Below are 25,020 nucleotides of genomic sequence, written 5' to 3'. Positions count from 1 at the left end.
TGCAAATACACGTGTAGCTTAGGCCCCCTATACATCGTTCGTAATTTGTTGGTAAATACCAAGGTTATTTTAACGCTTTAGGCTTAGGCCTAACACAAAACTATATTTAATTTGATTTTGTACAACTAACAACAGCTATAAGCAAGCGTTCATTTCAAAAACATCTATTGAATTTTTGGACAACCTGTCATTATATTATATCATTTTATATTATAATATAACAAACAAGAATCAATAGCATAGCAAAGGCCTATCATTATTTATGAAATGATCCTTAGTTCTGTATGTTAAAAAAAAAATATGCCAAAATTTCAAAATAATTTAAACAATTCTTGGAAACGATTTTGAGGGTTTTGTAGAGCCACGTTTTTTTCTCTTTCTTTTTTAAAACACTTAGGTTTCTTTAAAATAATAACCCGTCATCTTGTTTAAATTTTGACCTCTGTTTTTAGGGGTCAATTTTAGACTTGAGACAGTTGAATTTATCGTTTTAACCTAACCTAACCTAACGTTACTTAATTTAACCTTCAACTAATTCCAAGGTTTTCCAAGGAAATTTCCTTGAACTTATAGTATAAGAGATTTTCTTTTCAAAAGTGAATTTATTGAATATTTATTTTTATAATTCGAGACTAGAGAAACCGATATTGAATTTCGTACAAAGGCATTGTGGGTAATTTAATTTTGGTTCTTTTCATTTTCGTTTGCAGAGCAAATTTGGTACCCTTTCACTGGCTTTTAAGACTGACAAATTTACTCTAAGTAAACGATTGGAGCTACAGAAACGTCAACGGGACATGGCAGAAGGCAATATTGACAAGGAGGTCACAGCTATGAGGGAGGCTTTGAATGTAAGTTGATATTTCTACAATTTTTTTTTCTTTTCTTTTCCCCCGTTTTTTAAAAATTTGCATAAAGTTGTCGTTAGGCGCTGGGTATATTCTTAATCCCTTCTCGCCTTATTTCCTTTTATTATGAATTAATTTACGTAATAACGCCAAACGTGACTGTCAAAAACCAGAAATACGAGTGTAATTTTTGGCTCCGGGTTCGTCCTAAGTGATTATAACTTGTTTATTTAAATTCGGCACGTTGAGAACTTTAAAATCAGTACCCTGAATGTATACTTGCGTTTATTTTGAAATTTGTGACATTTTTCACAAATGTACGTTTAATTTTCTGAAATTCGAGTGTATTTTTGGCCTGGGTTAGTCCTAAGTGATTATAACTTGTTTATTTGAATTCCGCACGTTGCTAGCTTTAAAATGAGTACCCATAAGATATACTTGCGTTTATTTTGAAATTTGTGACATTTTTCCCAAATGTACGTTTAATTTTCTGAAATACGAGTGTATTTTTTTGCCTGGGTTAATGCTAAGTGATTATAACGTGTTTATTTAAATTCGGCACGTTGCTAGCTTTAAAATGAGTACCCATAATGTATACTTGCGTTAATTTTGAAAAATGTGACATTGTTTCACCAACGTGACATATGCATTTTTATTCCGAACGCGGCGTTGTTTATACTCATTTTAAAGGTCTTAACATGATGAATATAAATCACGTCATATTAAGCAAGCTCTCAATGTATAGAATACGATAATGAAATCATTAAAGTCACACAACACGTATTACAACTGTCACAAATTGTGACGTATACATTTTTATTCCGAACCCGGCCTTGTTTATACTCATTTTAAAGGTCTTGACATGGTGAATATAAATCACGTCATTACCAAGCAAAATAACTAAACCACAGCCCTATTTTCTCGACGAGTAGCGTTTTAGTTTATTTTCGTTTACCCCCCAAAAAAATCGATGAACACTTCCGACAAGAAACATCCGTAAACACTTCACTTCCTTTTTGGAAAATAACATAACATAACGTCATTTATAATATTTATATATTTCCAGTCTCTGAACCACATGTGCACCGATTCCCAGATGCGAGATTTAATTGTGAAAGTACAACACCATATTGATATTGTCCATCAATCTACGTCGCGCATGTCTAGTCGAGCGGAAGTCTACGGAGCCGTTCAGCAGGTAATGTGACAACTCTTTTCGTTCTTCCTCATTTCTTTTCTCAACGCGACGTCACAAAAGTTATTACATCCCATGGGGGCTAACCTTTAGAAGTTCATATCTAGAAAGTTATGATGTTTATGGGTATGTTATCGATAAAATTTGTACTGGCACCAACCTGCTTGTTTTAGGAAAGGTTTACTACTACTTACTACTACAGAAATATGCGTTCAGCCCCTGGTATCGGAAAGACCGGTTATATTATCGGTTTCTTTCGCTGAACGTACGCAATGACGTCGCTAAAAATGTCCTTTTTACGTCAGAAAGATGCGTTTAGCCCCAAGTATCGTAAAGACCGGTTATATATAGTTATACTATCGGCTTCTTTCGCTGAACGCACGCAATGACGTCGCTAAAAATGTCTTTTTTTACGTCAGAAAGATGCGTTCAGCCCCGAATATCGGAAAAACCGGTTATGTACAATTATATTATAGGTTTCTCTCGCTGAAGGCATCAAAATATATTTTTTGGAAACTTTTTTGAATAGCCAAGGCTTAGGTTTTAAGGATATTTCAAATAGGACGTTTTAACATTTTAAAAGAAGTAATTATTAAGGTACAAACTAAGATCCTTTCTCTGACCCAGGACTAACTATACAATATAGTGTTAGTTAGCTACTTAGGTTAGGTTATGGATTTCTGGTTGTGTTCCATTGTGGCCTATCGATTGGTGCGTTGCCCTTAGCCTTAGCCTTCTCTGTTTGGAAATGCGAGCTTGGAGAAATTGCGGAACTGACACTTTTGGGTTTTGGGTGTTCTGGGTATTCAACTAGAATAGAAGGCAGCATTGTAGATCCTTGGGTTTGATAAGAATACATTTCCAGTAATTCAACCTTCCCTTAGGGATTGTTCCCAATTTCTACCCCTTCCTTCCCTAAGTTTCGCTTTCCGTATCGTCTCTCTCAATCTGGGAAACTAAAGTTATAAAAGAGACTCGAAACAAAACACAGCAGCAAAAGCAGCAGCCGAGATGCGAGAGAGCGATGCCGACAGTAATTAGCGGGAGGTGTATTACTAATTACTTATAGCTCGAGGCGGAACGAACCTCCAAGGGGTAATGGGTTCGGATAACCTTGACCTGCTTATTTTTAATTAATCTTCTATCTATTAAGATTTATATTGAGTTTTATATTCTCCTTAAAGGTAACCTTTATGGGACCGTTTTTTGAAATTTTTACTTTTCTCGCGAGTTTGGTTGGGAAAAGTATCGCCTTGAGCTTTCTGGGTGGCTGGCTGGTCGCTATATTTTTCGTGTGCGCGAAAATAACTATTTTAAAATGGAGTTACGGAGTTTAATTTGTTTAAGACTTACTTTGAGGCATATTTATGTTATAATTAAGTTGTTATAATGTACGGTAATAAATCGACCAATCAGGAGGAGCGTATGAGTCACGCCTACGAGATAATGGTGACGTACGTCGAGAATCTGAAACGACTGTATCAAAAAGAACACCACGAGTTGGAAGACACTCGCCGAGTTCTTATCGAAAATAGACTACTTCCGGAAAATAATCCAACAACCGGAAGTGGTCAAGGAGGGCCCGGTGATCTCTTTGGGTCTTCTTCAGACGACCCGAAAAGACCCACTAGGACATCTATCGCATCCGGGTCTTATAAACCCGTAAGTCTAATTTGACCCCACGCCCCTTGCCCCCTTGACCAAGCAAAATCTCGTGTCTGGTGTTGGTATAACAACGGACGTTGGCGTAGATGGCGCACTTAATAAGCACAATCGTTCGTTTATGCTTTTTGCTAATTAGATTTAATTTTAAACGCGCAATGACTAACTGCTTTAAGTTTCCTAATTAATTCTAGGCTCAACTTTGAGCGCTCGCTCGCTGTTTAATTGTTGCTAACCCTAAAAATATAAATTGCTTTATTAATAATGCTATAGTAGTTTGTAGTTTTAATCCTAACGCTTAAATAATTAATTTTAACTGTAATTAAAACAGGATATTAATTGACATAAAATTTAAAATATTAATTGGTGATTTGGCTGTTAAATATTAATTACTTTTAATAGTATAATTAATTAAACCTTGTGTATAAGCAATATTATTAATTAATAATGAAGCTCTACTAATTAAGAAGCGAAAAATCATGCTTCAATTAATAATATAAAAAACCTTAATTAAGAGTTCATTAAATATTTTATATGTAAAGCAACAAACACAGCAAACGAGCGCTCGAAGGAGAGCCAGTGTTGCCGTATTCCACCGACCTATTCTTGAAGCCGCCAAATCCTGTATTGGCACTTTAAGCAACTTTGGTGCCTCCGCATCCAATGGGGTAAGACATATCTCTACAGATTTGAATAGAGCTTAAAAAGAGCTTTAAAATGAGTACCGACAACATAGACATCGAAACAGAAATAAAGAAGTTAAATAAATGACTTACAAAACAATGAGTTACAAAGAATATGATACTTCTTGTATCTCCCTTATTTATAGTCCGATTTTCACGCGGTTTGGCTCATTTTAAAGCTCGTCGTACGTTCTATTATAATAGGCTTAGCTTTGCATATTCAAAGACACAAAAGGTGTTTACCTAAGACTTACAAGATGTCTTGTTATTAACCCTAATTTGAATTTATCTCTTCCCATTCTTCCAATGGCCTACAATCTTTTTACGGATGGTTAAGTAACTGGTAACACTGTCTGTTGATTCATTGGTCCCTACTCTAGCAACTGAGCTTTAAGTACTTATTCTTGTACAAGTCTCCAAGAGTCCATTAAGGGGGAAGGGCGGAGTTTTTCTTTGTGGGTTATAATTTAGTCTGCTGGAACCCCTTTTTCGTTTTTTGCCTTTCGCTACGAAATTCAATTTATCTTCGGATACACCGGTATTGATTACTACCCCACCCTGAAAACCTTGCATAGACTCTGTGTTTAACAGAAGTAGATAAAACTGAAGTTTGTAGACCAGATAGAGGGGTCAGTACCCTGTGGTAAAGTGATTAAAGCCTCATCCTATTGTACAGTCCCCTAAAACGTGTTTAAATTATAAATAATTTCACTAAATTTGACCATATGAATCAAGCCATGGTATTAACTTAACTGTACGTACTGTACGTGGCATTTGATAACTTTAGTTTTTAATCTAAGTCACTTTTGGGAGCCTGTCATTGATTTCTTTTTAAATTGCCTCGAGTCTGTTTTTAATGTTGATTGGTGGAAAATTTCAACTTACTTGAAAATTGCTGACATTAGCCGTCCTCTCTACAGAGACGGCTCTTTTGTCTTATTACCAGTGTTAAAAATCGATGGGAGCTTGGACTTTTTGGGAATTTTTCCCGACAGTTGGGAAAACCTTTGAAGCATTTAGTCATTGTTTAAATTTATTAGACTTATTTTATTTTTTGGTATAATTATGTTACTAAGTCCATTTTGAAAAATGGCTATTTTATTTATTAATTTTTTCTGAGATGTGGTTTGGGTTTTGTTTTTGGAGAGGTGCACTATTTTGAATTGTTGGATGTATGGTTGGTTTAAACTTATGAATTATGGGTTTTTACGTTAGTTTATGAACTTCATAGTGTAGAGCTAAATCTTAGCTTCAATTTGAGATAAATTAAGTCAAAATCGGACAAAAATTAACAAAGTTATGATTATTTTTGTAAAATTACTCGTTTCTTCGTTAGTTATGGTCCGATTTCGACCTTATTGGTCTCATTTTATAGTTCTTAAAACCAGCTTCAATTTCGTACAAATTTCGTCGAAATCCGACGAAAATTAACAAAGTTATGACTAGTTTTGTAAATTTACTTGTTTCTTCATTAATTATAGTCCGATTTAGACCTAATTGGTCTCAATTTTAAGCTAATGATACGCTCTGCATACACATAAAGAAAAATAGGTGGTGATATAAGTCTTTCAAATCTTTTACACGCTAGCCAAATTGGAATTCGCTATCAGCAAAATTCTGATAGTTAGAGGTAGGTAAAGGGTTGTGGTTGAAATTTCAAGTCGGGTTGGCACATTTACGGAATGTTGTGGGTATTCACTTCACACCTTAATTAGCGCGGTTATTATGAGATTAATTAAACATAACTAATTATTATTCCAGAATAATTAAAATCCAACTGAATTATTTCAGGAATTTCGAGCCCGTTTGTACAGCGCCGTCACACCAAGTATAAGTCCAGCAAAATTAGAACGATTGAACGCCGTTTCAATTACAACCACAGGAGGAACCGCGTCATCAGGTACCCCATCACCACCTATAACCCCGTCTTCGACATCAGCTACCAATCAGAGGTTCCCATTTCCGAACGTTGTTGTGGCGCCACCACCTTCCACCAGTAACGGTGGTCATTTACGTAAACTCGCTATTGGTAGCACCGCAACTGGTCCCTTAAACTCCCAAACTGGTAACGAAGAACTATTGGCTGCCTTGGAACGCGTCGAGAAGGTGGAAGACACTAAACCCAACGAATCCCAAAGGTTAGTATACTTTAAATCTGCAAGAATACATACAGCTACTAGGAATAATTGTGTATCTGAACGTATCTATGCGGGGTTTTGTGGGAGGAGCTAGCAAGACTTATCATTATGTAACAAAATCTATTTTTAGCACGGAAACTTCGGAAGAAAAGTCCAAAGAAAGCAATAACAACGAAGAACTAACGAAGGTTGAACAGCAACAACCGCAACAACAACAGGTTGAGCAACATCGAAGACTCGTTTCGTCTATGAAACGTTCTACCTCGAAGGATGAATCCTGTAGAGACCCCTCACCACCACCGGCAACGTAAGTTTCTTGTAAAAACTTTACTCTCCATTCCCGTTTTGGTCCCGTCTTTCCTTAAGCCTTGGTCACCTGGTTATTGACTAATTCCCTCCAAACCCAATTACTAACAGTGGAAACGACACGTCCCAACAACAGACAACTAGGAGTGCCTTTAATCCTTATCCCTACTACAGACAACTATCTAGGATACTGTTTAGGGATGATCCAATAAGGTACTGTCCACTATATTGCCTTCTTTACGCTTATTAAACACGCTTAAATTATGCCCAATTTATTTCCCTAAGCCTAATTTAACCCAAGTTTATATTTAGTAACAAAATTCTTTATTAATCTTCCTTGAATAATGTTAAGCCTAAACACGTGTTACTTCAAATTGCGCGGGGACTAATTCTTCCCGCTTTTTTTCTGTCTGTGGGTTATTTGATTGGACCACAGAAATCACGTGAGAGTATGAACTGTCCAATAGCGTTTAGTTTGTTTTGCGCGTTGGAAACAACGAGAAAGTTGCAACGTGGTTGACTGGTCGTGTTTCGCGTTTCTCCTTAAGTTTTGCGGGTTTTCTTTGTTATATTATTATTAAATTAGTTAGATTTAATTGTGTTAATTTTAAGCGGGTCTAATTCGACATGAAAATTGGTTTTAAAAACGTAAGCTCTATCATTTTATCTGTTCTTATTATTATTATTACTCTGGGTTGTAGAAAGAAACGGTAATTAGGCTTAAGTTTTAATTTAAAACATCGAAATGTTAGGCCTTCGTCGGTTTAGACACGTTTTCACATGGATGAATTAATGATTAGGCTTAAGTTTTAAAACATCGAAATGTTAGGCCTTGGTTGGTTTAGACACGTTTTCATAAGGATGAATTAATGATTAGGCTTAAGTTTTAATTTAAAACATCGAAATGTTAGGCCTTGGTTGGTTTAAACACGTTTTCATAAGGATGAATTAATGATTAGGCTTAAGTTTTAAAACATCGAAATGTTAGGCCTTGGTTGGTTTAGACACGTTTTCATAAGGATGAATTAATGATTAGGCTTAAGTTTTAAGACATCGAAATGTTAGGCCTTGGTTGGTTTAAAACCACGTTTTCATAAGGATGAATTAATGATTAGGCTTAAGTTTTAATTTAAAACATCGAAATGTTAGGCCTTGGTTGGTTTAAACACGTTTTCATAAGGATGAATTAATGATTAGGCTTAAGTTTTAAAACATCGAAATGTTAGGCCTTGGTTGGTTTAGACACGTTTTCATAAGGATGAATTAATGATTAGGCTTAAGTTTTAAGACATCGAAATGTTAGGCCTTGGTTGGTTAAAACCACGTTTTCATAAGGATGAATTAATGATTAGGCTTAAGTTTTAATTTAAAACATCGAAATGTTAGGCCTTGGTTGGTTTAGACACGTTTTCATAAGGATGAATTAATGATTAGGCTTAAGTTTTAATTTAAAACATCGAAATATTAGGCCTTCGCTGGTTTAAAACCACGTTTTCATAAGGATGAATGAATGATTAGGCTTAAGTTTTAATTTAAAACATCGAAATGTTAGGCCTTGGTTGGTTTAAAACCACGTTTTCCTAATGAATTAACGATTAGGCTTAACTTTTAACTGTTTTTACCTTTGATTAACCGCTGCTAATGTGATTTTAAAGTAACTAACACCTAATTTTAAGCCTTAATTTAACTAAAATAAGGTAAATTTATTTATCTACGTGTTATTGCAATTACAGGCAAGCCCATTGGTTAACAAATTGGCTACCCGATGATGGTTGGTGGTCTCACTGGAACTTTCATACAATTTCGCGTAATCTACGATTCAGTTTAAGTGCCATCCTACTTCTCGGTGCTTTATTAAGCATAATATTCACGTTTTTCCCCAAACAAACGACAGCTTGTGGTTCATCAGCGGGATACGTTTCAAGGTCAGTCGAAGAGTTTTTCGTTAATTTGATTAGCCCTTACGTTACAGTACATAATAAAAATCGCCCTGTTTAAAAAAAAAAAAAACAAATAAACCCCCCCCCCCTGGTGGCGCAAATTATTCAATTCAAAGCAATCGGCAACAAAATTTTGCTGGAATGTTTTTTACAGAGTTTGTAAAATTAATTAATTTTTACAAACTCCGTTAAACTTTTGTTTTTTTTTTCATTTCCAAAAATTAGTTTTTTAGAAACGAAAATTTGCCAAAATATTTTATATATATTAGAAACTAAAAAAAAAAACATACAAATAAACAAATAAACTGTGCTGTGCGCTCATTATTGTTAATAACTTCGTTAATTTTGGTGTTAATTACCAAAATTTAACTTAAACGTGTTTTCACAAACATTTTAATGTTTATTCTTCTCAACTTTGAACCCTACTTGTAAATAGTTTTAAAATTTATCCCTACTTTCAAAAAAAAAATTTTTACGTAGGGACTATCGTAAAATTAAATATAAAACGGGGATTTAAAAAAAATTAATTAATTATTATTATTTTGAGGCCCTAATTAATATTTTGTGCCAAAAACTTAAATAACAAAAAAAAATTATAATAAATAAAATTTAAAGGACTTGAAACAACGTTATGTTTTCCATAAAACTATAAAATAAAATTGACTTTATATAGTGTTTTATTTAAAACTTATAAAAAACTAAAGAAGCAATATTTAGGTCTACTGTGACTGACTGACTGTTGAATTGATTTTTAAAATTTAAACATTGAATATAATGATTATTAATTATTAATTATTAATTAATAATATTGAAAGTTTAAAAAAAAATACCGACAAAATTTCTCCCGTTTTTGCTGCCAAATTTAAATCGTTAATGTTATAATTATAATTATAACAAAGTTGAAATGCATTTTAGCTTAAATTTTTGAAGGTTTGTAGGCTTAAATAGGTCAGGTTTTATTTTTAGCCTATGAGTGAAGACTAGTTTATTTCGTAACCAATAGGGGAAGACGTGGATTTACCCGTAGCCAATAGGAAAAGACTTGTTGTAGTTTTAGCCAATGGGGAAAGACTCGGATCTACTCGCGTAGCCAATGAGGAAAGACCTTAGTTTATTGTTAGCCAATGAGGAAAGACCTTAGTTTATTGTTAGCCAATGAGGAAAGACCTTAGTTTATTGTTAGCCAATGAGGAAAGATTAGTTTATTTCTTAACCAATTGGGGGAAAGACTAGTTTATTTCGTAGCCAATTGGGGAAAGACCTTAGTTTATTTTTAGCCAATGAGGAAAGATTAGTTTATTTCTTAGCCAATTGGGGAAAGATTTGGAGCTACTCGCGTAGCCAATGAGGAAAGACCTTAGTTTATTTTTAGCCAATGAGAGAAGGGTTGTTTATTCTTTAACCAATTGGGGAAAGATTTGGAGCTACTCATAGCCAATGGGGAAAGACCTCGGTTTATTGTTAGCCAATGAGTGAAGGGTAGTTTATTTCTTAACCAATCGGAAAAAGACTGGGATTTACTCATAGCCAATGGGGAAAGATCTCAGTTTATTGTTAGCCAATGAGAGAAGGCTAGTTTATTTCTTAACCAATTGGGGAAAGGCTTGGATTTACTCGCGTAGCCAATGGGGAAAAACCTCAGTTTATTGTTAGCCAATGAGTGAAGGGTCGTTTATTTCTGAACCAATTCGGGAAAGGCTTGGAGCTACTCACAGCCAATGGGGAAAGACCTTAGTTTATTTTTAGCCATTGAGTGAAGGGTAGTAGTATTTCTTAACCAATTGGGGAAAGAGGTGAATTTTCTCATAGCCAATAGGAAGAGACTTCTGTTTCCTCTTAACCAGTTATTTTTAACGTCCAAAGAGCGTTTTTAGGAGAAATTCCTTCTAGTTTTTGTAGATATTCTACTACTATTTATTGCAAAAACCTCCTTCCAAGTTAAGATGGAAACTTTTTAAAATTGCTAAACCATATTCTTATATAGTATTTATTCAAATCAAAAAAGGGGAGGAGCCTTTTCAAAAATAGGGAGGAGCCTATTTCAAAATAACCCCTGTAACTAGGCCTACAGTAGGAAAACTTCTACATCGTTTAGAATAGCCTCTATTTACCATAGTTAGGGATAATAAAAAAGCTACTACACTTTAAATATTACAGTAGGAAAACCCCCGTAAGCTAAAAATAAAATTTAGGCTCTTAAATGCATTGAAACTAAATAAAACTAATTGAAATTAAAATTTTAACTTAAAGTTAAAATTAACGTTTCCAATATCCTATTTATAAACAACAACAAAAAAACTTGTTAATGTTATCAAAGATATAATTATGTATATCTTAAAAACTGTATAAAATATTTCACTTAACTGAGTGATATACAAACCTTTGATTGCGCAATGCGCGCCATTTTGAGGGTAAATCATTATCCCCCAATTCAAAGTTAGGGATGAAAAATAATAAAAAAACAGTTGAAACTTCCCATAATTAAAAATCTTTAAAACAAGAAATAATTTATTCTTCTTATATAAAATACAATATTAATTACAGTACAATATTTTGGGTTTTTTTTTTTTTTTTAGAAAAGAAAGGGTTACAGTTAAAAAAAAAAGATTAATAGTTAGGCCTAGTTAATTAGTTTTTAAAAAATAGGCTGTGCATTAAATGGTGCAATGCAACAAAAAATATATCAAAAACCTCTAATGGGTTGGCTAAAATTAAAGGTGCTCTTTTCGTGCAGCGAAATTATTAACTTAATAATTTCAGGCATATTTTTTTTCTCTTGTTTCGTCTAAAAGAGGGGGGTTATAATTATTTACAGAAATATTGAAAGTTTGGTTGGAGATTTTAGTTTTTTTTTTTTTTTTTTTAGAAGTTTGTGACGCTGTGACTTCGATTGACTTTTTTTCCAATTAGTCTCGCGTTTAATTGATTGTCATTTTTCGTAGGTTGACTGTGAGGACCTGATTGCAGACATTTTGCTGCTAGTTCGAGTTTTCTGTTGTGAGGGGAAAAAAATAGGGGGGTTTATTTTAGTATAGTAGGAAATATACTAATATAGTATGAAAAGTACTGTAAGGATAGTAGGAAAAATACTGCAGTAGAATGAAAAACTACCGCAGTAGAATGAAAAACTACCGCAGTAGAATGAAAAACTACCGCAGTAGAATGAAAAACTACCGCAGTAGAATGAAAAACTACCGCAGTAGAATGAAAAACTACCGCAATAGAATGAAAAACTACCGCAATAGAATGAAAAACTACCGCAATAGAATGAAAAACTACCGCAATAGAATGAAAAACTACCGCAATAGAATGAAAAACTACCGCAGTAGAATGAAAAACTACCGCAGTAGAATGAAAAACTACCGCAGTAGAATGAAAAACTACCGCAGTAGAATGAAAAACTACCACAATATTATGAAACTATTGCATTAACAGTAGTGTGAAAAGTATTCTATGAATAGTAGGAAAAATATTAATAGTATGAAGACTATTGTATTAACAGTAGGAAAAATACAATTTTAGTGTGAAAAGTACTGTAGGGACAAAAGGAAAAATACTACAATAGTATGAAAACTACCACAATAGTATGGAAACTATTGTATTAACAGTAGGAAAAATACCATTACAGTGTGAAAAGTACTGTAGGGACAGCAGGAAAAATACTGCAATAGTGTGAAGTTTATACTAATAGTGGGGAAAATCCTACAATAGTGTGAAGTATTGTACTAATAGTTGGAAAAATACTGCGATAGTGTTAAGAAAAATATTGGAATAGTAGGAAAAATACAGGTAATGATAATTTCCTTACTTTGAAAGTATATCATTTTTAAACTTCTCAGCATTCAATTCTTTACGAAGTTGCGCCTTGGTTTTGTTAGCGAAAGGAACTAGAACGGGATTTTGCGTCAAGGCCGCGGCTGATGGCCTTTGTTCGGGGTCTTTATGAATTAATTGCTGGAAAAATTAATTTAATATCCCATTTAAGTTAACATTTTTCACAATTAACTTCAGCCCAACGTAAAATAACAAACACTGAAATAAATGTTTTAAAATAGTTTTAACTACTTACTTTAAGTAAGGCATTGAGGTCCTTGGAGTATCTGTCCAAGTTGGGCAGATTACCCTCGCGAATGTCGTGCCATTGGTCGCCGTTTTTAGGTAATGGTCCGCCACCTCCCAGTTCAAAGATGGTTAAACCCAACGCGAAAATGTCCGCTTTGGTTAAATGACTGTAGTTTTCGTGAAGGATTTCTAATGGCATGTATCGACAATCGCCTTCTTCAACTTGAGGATTCACTATCGAGGTAACGTGACCCAAATCACCTACATCACACAAAAAGAAGTTGGCAAATTTAGTGACTAGTTTTTCACGCGTTTGTCGCCATGTTTAACTGGACTGACAGATACTCTATTCTGAGCATGAACTTTGTCAACTGCGCTTGATATTCTATTTCTTTTTTAGTATAAACTTGTCAACTGCACTTGATATTCTATTTCTTCGTTAGTATAAACTTTGTCAACTGCACTTGATATTCTATTTCTTCGTTAGTATAAACTTGTCAACTGCACTTGATATTCTAGTTTTTAGTATAAACTTGTCAACTGCACTTGATATTCTAGTTTTTAGTATAAACTTTGTCAACTGCACTTGATATTCTAGTTTTTAGTATAAACTTTGTCAACTGCACTTGATATTCTAGTTTTTAGTATAAACTTTGTCAACTGCACTTGATATTCTAGTTTTTAGTATAAACTTTGTCAACTGCACTTGATATTCTAGTTTTTAGTATAAACTTTGTCAACTGCACTTGATATTCTAGTTTTTAGTATAAACTTTGTCAACTGCACTTGATATTCTAGTTTTTAGTATAAACTTTGTCAACTGCACTTGATATTCTAGTTTTTAGTATAAACTTTGTCAACTGCACTTTCCGACTTAACTTTGCCAAGTGCACTTGGTTAAACAAACTTGCCGAAGTATCAACTTTGTCAACTGCACTTTCCGACTTAACTTTGCCAAGTGCACTTGGTTAAACAAACTTGCCGAAGTATCAACTTTGTCAACTGCACTTTCCCACTTAACTTTGCCAAGTGCACTTGGTTAAACAAACTTGCCGAAGTATCAACTTTGTCAACTGCACTTTCCGACTTAACTTTGCCAAGTGCACTTGGTTAAACAAACTTGCCGAAGTATCAACTTTGTCAACTGCACTTTCCGACTTAACTTTGCCAAGTGCACTTGGTTAAACAAACTTGCCGAAGTATCAACTTTGTCAACTGCACTTTCCGACTTAACTTTGCCAAGTGCACTTGGATAAACAAACTTGCCGAAGTATCAACTTTGTCAACTGCACTTGAACTGATAAACACTTTCCCGAGCATTAACTTTGTCAACTGCACTTGAACTGATAAACACTTTCCCGAGCATTAACTTTGTCAACTGCACTTGACATACTATTTCCGAGTATCAACTTTATCAACTGCACTTGCACAACTTGTTAATTCAACTGAAGTGCAGTTGACAAAGTTATTCAAGCACACTTAGACCAATACTCTTTCATGAGCATTAACTATTTCAAGTGCACTTGACAAAATATGAGCTAATAATTATTACCAGAAATATAAAACAAATTAATTAACCAAGCTTGAAATGACATCTGTCAAATAAATAACACGCGACACATTCGAAAGTAATTAAAAACTTTCGCTTAATAATAACACCTTACAAAAACATCAAAGATAAAAAACATCTGCCCCTTCAACAGTTCTATTCCTACAACAATTCTACGTAACAATTAGACCAAGACATTTAAAACCCCGCCAAAATAAAAAATAGGCCTTTTAGACGCAGGTGAATTTTGTTTTAACTAATTTAGTTCTTATATTTATTATTTAAAATAAAAATAGAAAAATAAAGAAAAGAAAAAACCCTTCTAAGACATTTAGGCCTATTTTAGTCTAATAATAAAACGGCTAAAAATATCACCTGCCAAGATCGTCAAAGACGTTTGATTCTTTTTCTTTTGAGACATTTTTATTACTATATCTTTTTAAACGGCTAAGTTAAATTAAATTGAAGCACCTGCAAAATTTTGGTTGCCTAGAAATTTTAGAAAGGTTTTTTTCTTACCTATTTTGTATGTGACTTCCTCCTCACTGTCGTCATCTTCGAAACCATCGTCGGAATTGTGCGTCATTGAAACGCCGTTTCCCGTCAAAGGACCCTTTTGTTCGTTCGCGATGAAGATGTTACCTTTTTTTTTGGAAAAGAAAGAAAGAAGGCGGCCATTTTTAAAATCCCCGTTTTATCCTGGACTTTCCTGATAAACTGCTTTTTAAAATCCCCGTTTTTTCCAGGACTTTCCTGACACCCCTTTTTAAAATCCCCGACTTTTCCAGGAATTCCATGACATACTAATATGCAAAATGCTTAACCTTTTCAGGACTTCCCTGACACTCGATTTCTAAAATCCCCGACTTTTCCAGGACTTTCCTGACACCCTTTTTAAAACCCCTAACTTTTCCAGGACTTCCCTGATAAAATGCTTTTTAAGATCCCTGACTTTTCCAGGACTTCCTTGATTCCTAGTATTTAAAATCCTCTATTTTCCCAGGACCCATTTTTTAAATCCCTGATTTTTCTGACACACTTATGCCTAAAACCCCGACGTTACCATGACTTCCCTGACACCCATCATTGACTTTCTGGTATTGTAAGTTGTAATTCTCTTTATCTTACCTGGTTTTATGTCCATGTGTACCAAATGTTTGGAATGAATATATTTTAACCCTTCCGCGACGTGCAGCAAAATCAGTTTAAGATCAGGTTCGCTGAATTGACTGCCTGATCTGGCGTTATTCTCTATGACATCGGCCAAACTGCCACCCTCGCAATATTCATTTTGTATTAACATGTGATGATTTTCAGCCCATGCTGAATAGTAACGAACAACGTGTGGGTGAATACCCAATACAGCGTGAGCGTACACTTCATTCAAAGCTGTTCGCCTGTTAATGTTTTAATTGTAATATAATTAACATTAATTATAGACTTAAGTTCTCAAGCCCGGTATACCCATAAAAAACGAATTCATAGAAATTAACATGGGATATGTATGGGGGTCGCAATAATTCCTAGCAGCTGTATGTATTCCCTTATTATTTAATTAATAACCCACAAAACCCGAATTCATTGCAATTAACTTGGGATTTATATATATGGGGTCGTAATGATTCCTTGTATCTGTATGTATTCCCTTATTATAAAATTAATAACCCACAAAACCCGAATTCATAGAAATTAACGTTTGATATATAGCGGGGTCGCAATGATTCCTAGTAGCTGTATGTATTCCCTTATTATTAAATTAATAACCCACAAAACCCGAATTCATAGAAATTAACGTTTGATATATAGCGGGGTCGCAATGATTCCTAGTAGCTGTATGCATTCCCTTATTAAATTAATAACCCACAAAACCCGAATTAATAGAAAATAACGTGGGAGATGTATATATGGGATCGAAATGTTTCCTAGTATCTGTATGTATTCCCGTATTAATAAATAAGTAAACAAAGGGTTACTTACTCGTTAGCCGTTCCTCTTAAAGGTTTTCGAGATTTTTTAAGGGCGTATGTGCATCCGTCTAAACGATTTATGCATTTATAAACACTTCCGAATTCGCCGGAACCAATTTGACAAATTTCCAAAAATTCATTAGCGTAACGTGAGATATTTGTGTCTTTCAAATGAATACGCTACATGAATAAAAATAATTATATATGGGGTTATTTAGGGGTTAAAACGGAAACAAATTATATTGGGTTGTTAAAAAAAGAGCTCCTTGGGTAATGGATGTACACCCTGTTTGTATGAACATGGTGAACTTACTTTAGGTGGTTGAATATCATTATCTTCGTCAAAATCATCTTCCATAAGTTCATCGATACTGTTGCTTAATAAACTTCTGTAAAAAAATTTAAAAACCGAACAAACAATTAAATACTAGACTTGAAGCTAAATAAACAAGCTACAAATAAACACCCTGTAGGCAAGAAGTGATATCTAGTTTATAAGGGAGAAGGTATAAGATGCCTCCTAAGTATTCGCGCGCCGTAGTCCTGCAGTCCCCCTTTTCAAAATACAAGGGGGGACGTAAAAGGAGGAGGCCCCGGGCTGTTTCGCCTCTCCTCAGTCGGAAAATATGACTGTAATTTTCACGTCATTCGCGTCGCGCTGACGTGCACGAGTTTTCAAGAACCAATGAGATGCTGGTTGCAATTTAGAGGCGGTGGGGATTAACTCCGGACACGTCTACGTAACGTTTGGACTTGAGATAAAGAGCTGGAAATGTGGATGAATGAATTTATACCCTCTCCCTAGTAAACTAGATATCACTTCTTGGTCAAATAATATAACCGTTAGGCCTAAATTAAAACCGTTAAAACATCGATAAAAACATGTTTTTATAATAATATTATTACAACTACAAACAATTTAAATTAAAAAGATGGCAAAATTCGTTAGAATGATAATAATTATAATATAAAAACACTTGTTATCTCATTGGGAATAAAACCAGGTTTGGTTCTATGTATAAACAAACCACCCACGCATAAATTATCTGCATCATTTTTGAGTCAAGTGCAATGCCCTTATCAACACCATTTTTGTTTTTTAATTCTACCCTACCTAATAATATTACAAGCACCTGTTAATTCATTATTTATTTTCTACATGCAATACGAATTTCCCAGGTAAGCACACCACACCTGTGTTGTTATCATGAGATGATTTACCGTTGTACCTGAGATACGTGGCCATAATATTTGATGTTTTATTTGTGGTCCTTTATAATATTGGACAAAATAGACCATTCTTTGTTCTATAAATAATATTGGACAAAATAGACCATTCTTTGTTCTATAAATAATATTGGACAAAATAGACCATTCTTTGTTCTATAAATAATATTGGACAAAGTAGACCATTCTTTGTTATAAATAATCTCGGACAAAATAGACCATTCTTTGTTATAAACAAACTTGCACAAAATAGACCATTCTTTGTTATAAATAATCTTGGACAAAATAGACCATTCTTTGTTATAAATAATCTTGGACAAAATAGACCATTCTTTGATTTGGTCTTAATTGAATTTAATTAATTTTAATTTATTTTTGAGGGTTATCGTACTCGTGGGAAAATTAGTTTTGTAAAATGATTTTAGTCTCGTTCTTCCTATGAATTGGGTCTTTGTTTACCTGGTCAGGTTTGACAGGTCAAAAAATTAAAAAGGTACATTCTTAAGTTAAGTTATTCTTGGTTTTTAATTGTTTTATTTTAAGGAAAGTACTATACACCCGGCCCTAACACAAGTTAAAGTTATTATAAACATTGATTGTAAGGAGTGTTTTACGGATGACCCCCTTTAACTAAATTTAACGTGGGAAATACTAAACTAAACTAAGTATTTAAACTTAACTTAAAGGAAAAAACCGTTGCTAAAATTTCGTGAAAAAAGTACATTTTTCTTAAATCAACAGGAGCTGCAGTAAGTAAAAATATACAGAAATATATATTTGTAAAAAACAGGAAACATCTGGTAGGTTGGCACGCGTCCCCTGTCTGCAATCGCGATTCTTTACAAGATTTAGAACGCGTCGCGTCATTGTACAAGTCCCTATGTCCCTCCCAAGTTCTATTCAAACTCCGACCGACGCTATGTCTACCAGCACCAAAGTTGCAACCCTACTGGACTGGCGTGCCAACGTATTTGTTACCTAGGGTCCTTTATTGAAATAAGAGATTATGGTCTGATGGCGCGTGCCTTCGGTGTTAATGGAATGCATACAGCTACTAGGAAGTATTTCGCCTCTATGAATTCGGGTTTTGTGTCTATAGAGAGCTTTCGTTTGTGGGAAGAGCTACAATTCCTAGTAACTGTATGCATTCCATGTAGAAGCTTAATATACTGAAGCCATCTTGTACAGGTGATGACAAAAAATATTTCGTATGTATATGACCGTTGGGGAAAATTTGAAAAAGTTTTGAAAAACAACTTTTAGGCCTATAACTTATTATTAATTTAATTTGAGCTTCAAATAATATTTTTGTAAGTTGATATCAATATTATTTAGTAATCTTTTTGGGGTAAAATAAGCCTTTTTCTTTGAAAGAAATTTTTCTTTTAATCGTTTATTGATAAAAGACAAGAAATTGGGTTGATTTTTTAAGGGTTTTTTCAACTTTTTCCCTGCATTTTATTTTATTTTTTTTTTGTTTTTGGTGAAAAATATTAAGTTGGTTGGGTTAAAGTTCAAACTTCGATATGATATAAACATCTGCTGTTTTTCTAAAGTTTTATTAATTTTAATATAAAAATGAAAGGATTGGGTAAACAAAATAAAAATATATATATTGATAATAACCAATATCAAATGTTTTTGGGGAGTTTTATGAAATTTTAGAAATTAACTTGTAAGTAAGATAAACATTAATCAGAACCCGGAAACTATAGAATACAGAATAGTGTTCCTACAAACGTCAAAAATGCACTGGCAACACTTGTATTTTCTCACTATTTATAATATAAATTTAATAAATTGAAATTAATTTAAATTAAATTTATAGACATTCGATAAATACGTCACACCAGTTAATACTAATTAAACGCATCACCCCATACTTAAATTTAAATTAAAACCGTCAACCTCTTTGTCCAAGATTGCGACAGACCATTTCATGTATGTATTAAGTCCATCTCAATTGAATTGACAAGGCCCTTCACCAAGTTCCCAACCCAACCCAACCGACGTACTGAACTGAAGGCATTTCAGATTTTCTAATAAATCAGATAATAGCAAATGGTGTCCGCGATACCCAACAGGCGGTTGGTTGGGTTGGTTTGGGGGATACGTTAACAATGGGGTCGCGTAAGGCACACGACAGCCGGCCCGGGTGACCCCCAACCCCCGACCCCGCTCTCACCCTCTCAGAGAGGGTGCAGCTAACACAGCTGGCACATCACATCACAACACACCAATGCAACATGCAGGAAACAGCTGAACAACGGACGGTTGACCAGTACTATGATAAAATAACTAGACTAAAGCAAAGAGACCGTTGGTATTTTCCTCGTGTTTTCACTATTACAATCTCTCCAAAAGAATAAAAGAAATTCCGTTACGGTACAATGAACGAAATAAAGCTAGACTAGAACTGGACCCAATTATAATTTATAATTAAAATTAAAATTTAAGTATTTGTGATTAATTAATTAATTAAATAGAAATTTAACAGAAAAGTTTAGGTAACCTAACATTATACCTTAATTAAAATTTTTCTAACTATAAAAGGAATTAAATATTAAAATTATCTTTTATTACAATATGATAATTAGCATACATTTATTTAATTAGTCATGATTTAAAACTATCAACGACTACTGCGTTGCCATTCCCCGCCATTGGTTTAGTGCATGGCGTCTGCTAGCCAGAACCCTGACCTTACCCTTACCTCTCTCAGCCTGTGAGAACTCAACCAACCAATCCCGTAGGGGTAAGGACTAAGGTGGGTTCGTGCTAGCAGACGCCACTAAAGCAATGGCGGGGGAATGTCAACACAGTAGTCCTTGATAATTTTTAATCATGACTAATTAAATGTATGCTAATTATCATATTGTAATAAGAGATAATTTATTCAATTTTAATATTTAATTCCTTTTATACAGTAAACCCCCAAAACGGATATGAAACTAGAAAACCGGATATACGTTCAATTGTTGATCTTTCAATATATTGCATCCGTTTAAATAAAATAAAAAAAAATAATGCATCGACAATAATACATCGGAAATTGGGGTTAATAATAAGAATAATAAAAAGAAATGGCCCAACCTAGAAATGAATTTCCTTGAAGTCTCTGGGGGACCCTTAGACCCTTGTTAACGGAAACTGGGGCCCCCATCCTTCTTTCATTACAAAATACACGTCATAGTAAAATTTGCATTGATCAATTTCCGATCGGGGTCTTAACCCCCGAACCCCCCCCCCCCCTCGTAACGCTCTTAGTACACATTGTGCTTGGGGGCGTGGCACTCAGCTTGACGTCACTTTTAGCAAACATAAACGGCCAATAATAAAAAAGAAAAAATAAACGTTTCTTATAACTTTTGGGAAGGGAATATTGACTCTCTTGAACGCCGTGGGAAATGAATGTCGATACGTAATCTTTGGTTGGGTGTACCTAACTACCTACCATATGGCCAGGTATCACCTGGTCCTTCTATAAGATATACCATAGGAGGTGGTTTTTTAAAAGGAGAGCGCGTTTCCTGAGACGGGATGGGGACTTTCTAAGAGATGCCCCAAGGGGAGGAAATTAACTTCCGGTTTTAGTTTGGGACCCTAAGCAGCTGATTTTTCAAGAATCAGCTGGGAAAAGATGCTTAAGATGGATTCGAAGGAAACGAAACCACACCACGTCTTTATAAGAAAGCGTGCGTATATCTATGGGACAACTTGTTTCCTCATAGAGTAGATCGAAGAAAACGCTCTTCTAAGAAAGCGTGTATCTTTGGGACAACTTGTTTCCCAGGGTCAGGGTTCGTACAACTTTTGGGAAACAAATTTCCCTGAGATTTCCAGGTTTTTCCCGTATATGGAGTATCTTATGGTGCAAATGTTAACGAAGAAGGGGGGGGGGGGCAAATATGACTATTACATAATCAAAGGACATCCCCTTATCTCTTATGAGCCTCCAAAGTTTAGTGTAATGTTAATCCTATGGAGGGGGTATGTTAGTGAACATTTTTCTTAATTACTCGGCCCCTTTTTGAGGCAAATTTCCCTGAATTTTCCCTGATGTTTTTGTCAACTATCTATTTCCCTGAATTTCACTAAAAATCCGAACTTTCCCTGATGTTTTTGTCAAATATCTATTTCCCTGAATTTTACTAAAAATCCGAACTTTCCCTGATGTTTTTGTCAACTATCTAAATCCCTGAATTTTACTAAAAATCCGAACTTTCCCTGAGGCTTTTGTCAACTATTTATTTCCCTGATTTTTCCAGGTTTGTATGAACCCTGTTATAAGAAAGCGTGCGTATATCTATGGAACAACTTGTTTCCTCATAGAGTCAGTAGATTGAAGAAATGTTTTTTCTAAGAAAGCCTTTATCTATGGGACAACTTTTTTCCCAGGGTTTCTATATGTCCTGTTCATATTGTGAAGTCCCTGACACTAATATAAAATCCGACCTTGGATGAAATAAAACGGTTGATTTTTTTTATATTTTTATTATTTCCAAGGTTATTTTATTAGACTATCTTTTATGAGTACCGTCTTATGGAATTTTACTTTTTGAGATAATTCTTAAGTGTCTGTCTTGAAGTTAATATGACGCAATGGAATTAAGATTACAAGATATTAATCACGTTTTTAATAATAAAGATTATAGGACATTAATCACGTTTTTTAAGGATAATAAGTCTTAGATAAAGGGGTTCAGACGAGTTTAGACCAAGATGACAAATAAAATACCTGCTGAATCATTTTTATTTGCGAAAGTCACTTTTGCAATATTTAAAAAAAAAAAAAACGTTTTGCAATAACTTTTCCTAATTATTATTGGCGTAAATATTGGTACCGATTTTAGGCCTAAAACTACTTGGCCTTGGTCTATATTTAGTGTCAAAGTTTTTCTGATATCGTATATTTTTCCTGACAAAAATTGCCAGTGAACTCTGTTTTAAATATTATCTTTGATCCCTTGGGTTAAATTTTAAAGTGGAAAGGTTTATAACAAACCAAGGCACTCAAGGACTATTTAAATAACTAAATTTACAAATTTTAGGCCAAAAACCACTGTATTTAGACTCAAAGTTTTCGTGATATCGTTTTAATGACAATAATTGTCAGTGGACTCTCAAATATTATCTTTGATCCCTTGGGTTTTAAAGTGGTAAGGTTTATAACAAACCAAGGCACTCAAGGACTATTTAAATAACTAAATTTAATTTAACTATAATCAAAAAGGGAATTTTTCGGCCTTAATCTCATTGAAGGATTAAAATTGTTTTCTTAAACAAATATATATTAACTTATTTACATAAAAATAAACAAACAACCTTTAAACCTAGTATTTTTCAGTTTAAAAACACTTATAATTAATCCCTTTTAAGATTGCATATTTTCCTTTACTAAATTATCACGTTATAACCGGTATTATGGTACAAAAAAAATTCGCGCCTACATTTAAACACACTAATGACATCATGTGTTAATTCCCTATACAGTCAAAACGGGAGGCTGCCATTACTCTAAAACTAACGTCTCGACGGTCTAACCCCTTCTATGGTCACATGGTCACTCCCACACGGAGTCGGAGACGGAGTCTACCCACTGACTACGCTGTGCCGTGAAATTACCTAACCTGACTATGCTCCCAGTGATGGGAGTTAGTTGGATACCCATGACTAACTTTTGAAATGTGTGTATGACCTTCGCGTAACATCAAAGCAAGCTAGCAAAGCGGTGGTGTTTTAACGGTCTACCGAATCTCCGCGAAAATAAGCCTCAAAATTCAAAATAATAATACCGTTATGTTATGTTATGTTATGTTATGGCTAAGCTAATTTTATAATTAAAAGCAAGCAAGCAAAATTAAGTTATAAGTTTTAATTGGCTTACCCATTTAAAACGTAAGTTTTTCTACGTTTTTTCAAACGATTTTGTAGCATCATACCTATAAAGGTAATATATTTAAGGTGTTTTAATTACCCGCTGTGTTTAAGTGTAATTAGTATGTTAATTATTGGGTTTAATTACGTACTTGAAGGCGTGAAAGGGTTAACATTAGCGTCATACGCGTCTTGAACGTTTTTAGTCGAATCCGCGATTCTACGTTCGGGTACGCCCACAATTGGTGTCGATTTAAGTTTAGCTTCACTTGGAAATAATCGACTTCTACTCGGGTTTAGTTTGGCATCAGCCGTATTCTGACATTCGGCCACTTGTAATAAAGTTTTGGGGGTTTGCGGCGATTCAAATAGTCGTAATGCGCGGACTCTCTTGTAAGGGGGTGAATTGGATTTAATTAGTTCCCGACTTGAAGGCCGGGCAAATTCGAAATTGTTATCGGCTGATGAACTAATGTTCAAATCCGATCGACGACCAAGTCTTAAGGGTTCTTCGTGGTCGTGATCTTCCATAGCGTCGTCTGATAAATCTTGACCACTGTCCTTGCCGCTGTACCCGCTGGAGTTCAAGTTATTTTCACCGTCATTCGGTTTAAGAAGTTCGCCGGGTTCGCAGCCTTCTTCACCGCATGAATCGGCATCGTTGTCATTATCGAAGTTAAGGATTTTAGCTAAGTTTGAATTGTTATTAATCCGTCTCATCGTTGTAAAACGTGAAGACATCGTCACTCTCTTATCTTAAGCCTTTTCCTTTTTAAACAACCGTCAAAAATTTTGCGACGTTCCCGCTAAACATCACACACGACAGTAACGAGATTCAAAATTTTTCGCGCAGGAAATCGAAAAGCCGCCGTAAATTTGTTTGGGGGAACCGGGGAAGATGGCGCCGGCCTTACCACGTGCCGGTAACTATGCCACCAATCGCGTGAGGCTTTTCGCCCCATGCGTCATCCTGAAGGGCGTTCTTGTACGGGATTGGATGAAAGTCTCCAGTTTTCCCGCCAAAAGTAATAACGACAACTTAACGTAAAAACATTGCCGCTCTTTTAACTGGTTGATTTATTAATTTTTCAATGGTGGCAGGATAAGTTGGTAAGCGTATGAAAAGAGGATATTACCTACATTCTCTGGATTTTTCCGGAATGATTCGTTAGGTGGGAGGGTGATATTTGAATTCAAATAGGAACTAACTGCCTAGCTTGAATACCTAAGAGATACGTGATTATGGGTTTCGGGAAATTATGAATAAAAAATAAAAGGAAATTATGACATAGTTGACTGCAAAATATACGTAACTGTTAGGTTTTTGTGTAAAAAAGATACGTGGTATTGGAGACAAGGTTCCAAATGCACGTAACTCCGTTTAAACATAAGAAGATTGTATTAGCGTATGAAATTTCAGAAAGCTTCGTTTATTAACAAATAACTCTAGAATATTTTTTCTTCTGTATATATACATGTACATGGCAACCCTGAAATTTAATTAATACCAAGATAAGGCGTGTTTGTTACGTCAATATAAAAACGCAACTTCAAGTTGCCTTGCCA

General features: G+C 34.6%; 2 protein-coding genes and 1 long non-coding RNA gene across 10 annotated transcripts in view; 1 reads left to right on the top strand and 2 right to left on the bottom strand.

The window, feature by feature from the left end:
* Positions 1-23,500, top strand: part of LOC149615670 (uncharacterized) — a 72,658-nt gene extending 49,158 nt beyond the window's left edge. For 3 of the 8 annotated variants that reach the window (XM_089856259.1, XM_089856258.1, XM_089856264.1), the window contains 9 exons: positions 711-851; positions 1,915-2,046; positions 3,460-3,705; positions 4,248-4,373; positions 6,180-6,526; positions 6,657-6,833; positions 6,944-7,045; positions 8,566-8,757; positions 8,998-10,960. In XM_089856259.1, coding sequence (XP_089712385.1) covers positions 711-851; positions 1,915-2,046; positions 3,460-3,705; positions 4,248-4,373; positions 6,180-6,526; positions 6,657-6,833; positions 6,944-7,045; positions 8,566-8,757; positions 8,998-9,076 — 1,542 coding nt within the window. In that variant the 3' untranslated portion in view covers positions 9,077-10,960. Of the gene's footprint in view, positions 1-710; positions 852-1,914; positions 2,047-3,459; positions 3,706-4,247; positions 4,374-5,976; positions 6,019-6,179; positions 6,527-6,656; positions 6,834-6,943; positions 7,046-8,565; positions 8,758-8,997; positions 10,961-23,070 lie in introns of those variants that run through there. The other 5 variants (XM_089856260.1, XM_089856261.1, XM_089856262.1 and 2 more) reach the window with 5 other exon arrangements.
* On the bottom strand, positions 845-2,448 carry LOC149615671 (uncharacterized). The gene is made up of 3 exons (XR_016375765.1): positions 2,238-2,448; positions 1,115-2,146; positions 845-1,055 (listed from the first exon to the last, which is right to left on the bottom strand). It is a non-coding gene; the product is annotated as an uncharacterized LOC149615671 (long non-coding RNA).
* On the bottom strand, positions 11,254-24,341 carry Wee1 (Wee1 kinase). The gene is made up of 9 exons (XM_089856270.1): positions 23,607-24,341; positions 23,465-23,519; positions 16,664-16,739; positions 16,361-16,530; positions 15,512-15,780; positions 14,903-15,025; positions 12,842-13,095; positions 12,581-12,726; positions 11,254-11,764 (listed from the first exon to the last, which is right to left on the bottom strand). The coding sequence occupies exons 1-9, from the start codon at positions 24,193-24,195 to the stop codon at positions 11,635-11,637; spliced, it is 1,812 nt and encodes a 603-aa protein (XP_089712396.1). The 5' UTR covers positions 24,196-24,341; the 3' UTR covers positions 11,254-11,634.
* Positions 24,342-25,020: the final 679 nt, after the last annotated feature.

This window comes from Phalangium opilio, unplaced genomic scaffold (assembly GCF_054372755.1).
Source record: "Phalangium opilio isolate 3A_F unplaced genomic scaffold, DU_Popi_V2 ptg000217l_1, whole genome shotgun sequence".
Classification (NCBI taxonomy): Eukaryota; Metazoa; Arthropoda; class Arachnida; order Opiliones; family Phalangiidae; genus Phalangium; species Phalangium opilio.
The sequence above is the reverse complement of the archived record's forward strand: the minus strand, read 5'-3'. Positions and strand labels throughout refer to the sequence as shown.

Excerpts from the sequence above, each read along its gene's own strand:
- Wee1 (XM_089856270.1), bottom strand. The coding sequence starts at position 24,195 with ATGTCTTCACGTTTTACAACGATGAGACGGATTAATAACAATTCAAAC. Across the intron at positions 16,740-23,464 it reads AAAACTTACGTTTTAAATGG|AAGTTTATTAAGCAACAGTA; the intron begins GTAAGCCAATTA and ends ATTTTTTTACAG. Across the intron at positions 11,765-12,580 it reads AAAAATGATATACTTTCAAA|AAAACTCGAACTAGCAGCAA; the intron begins GTAAGGAAATTA and ends CCCTCACAACAG.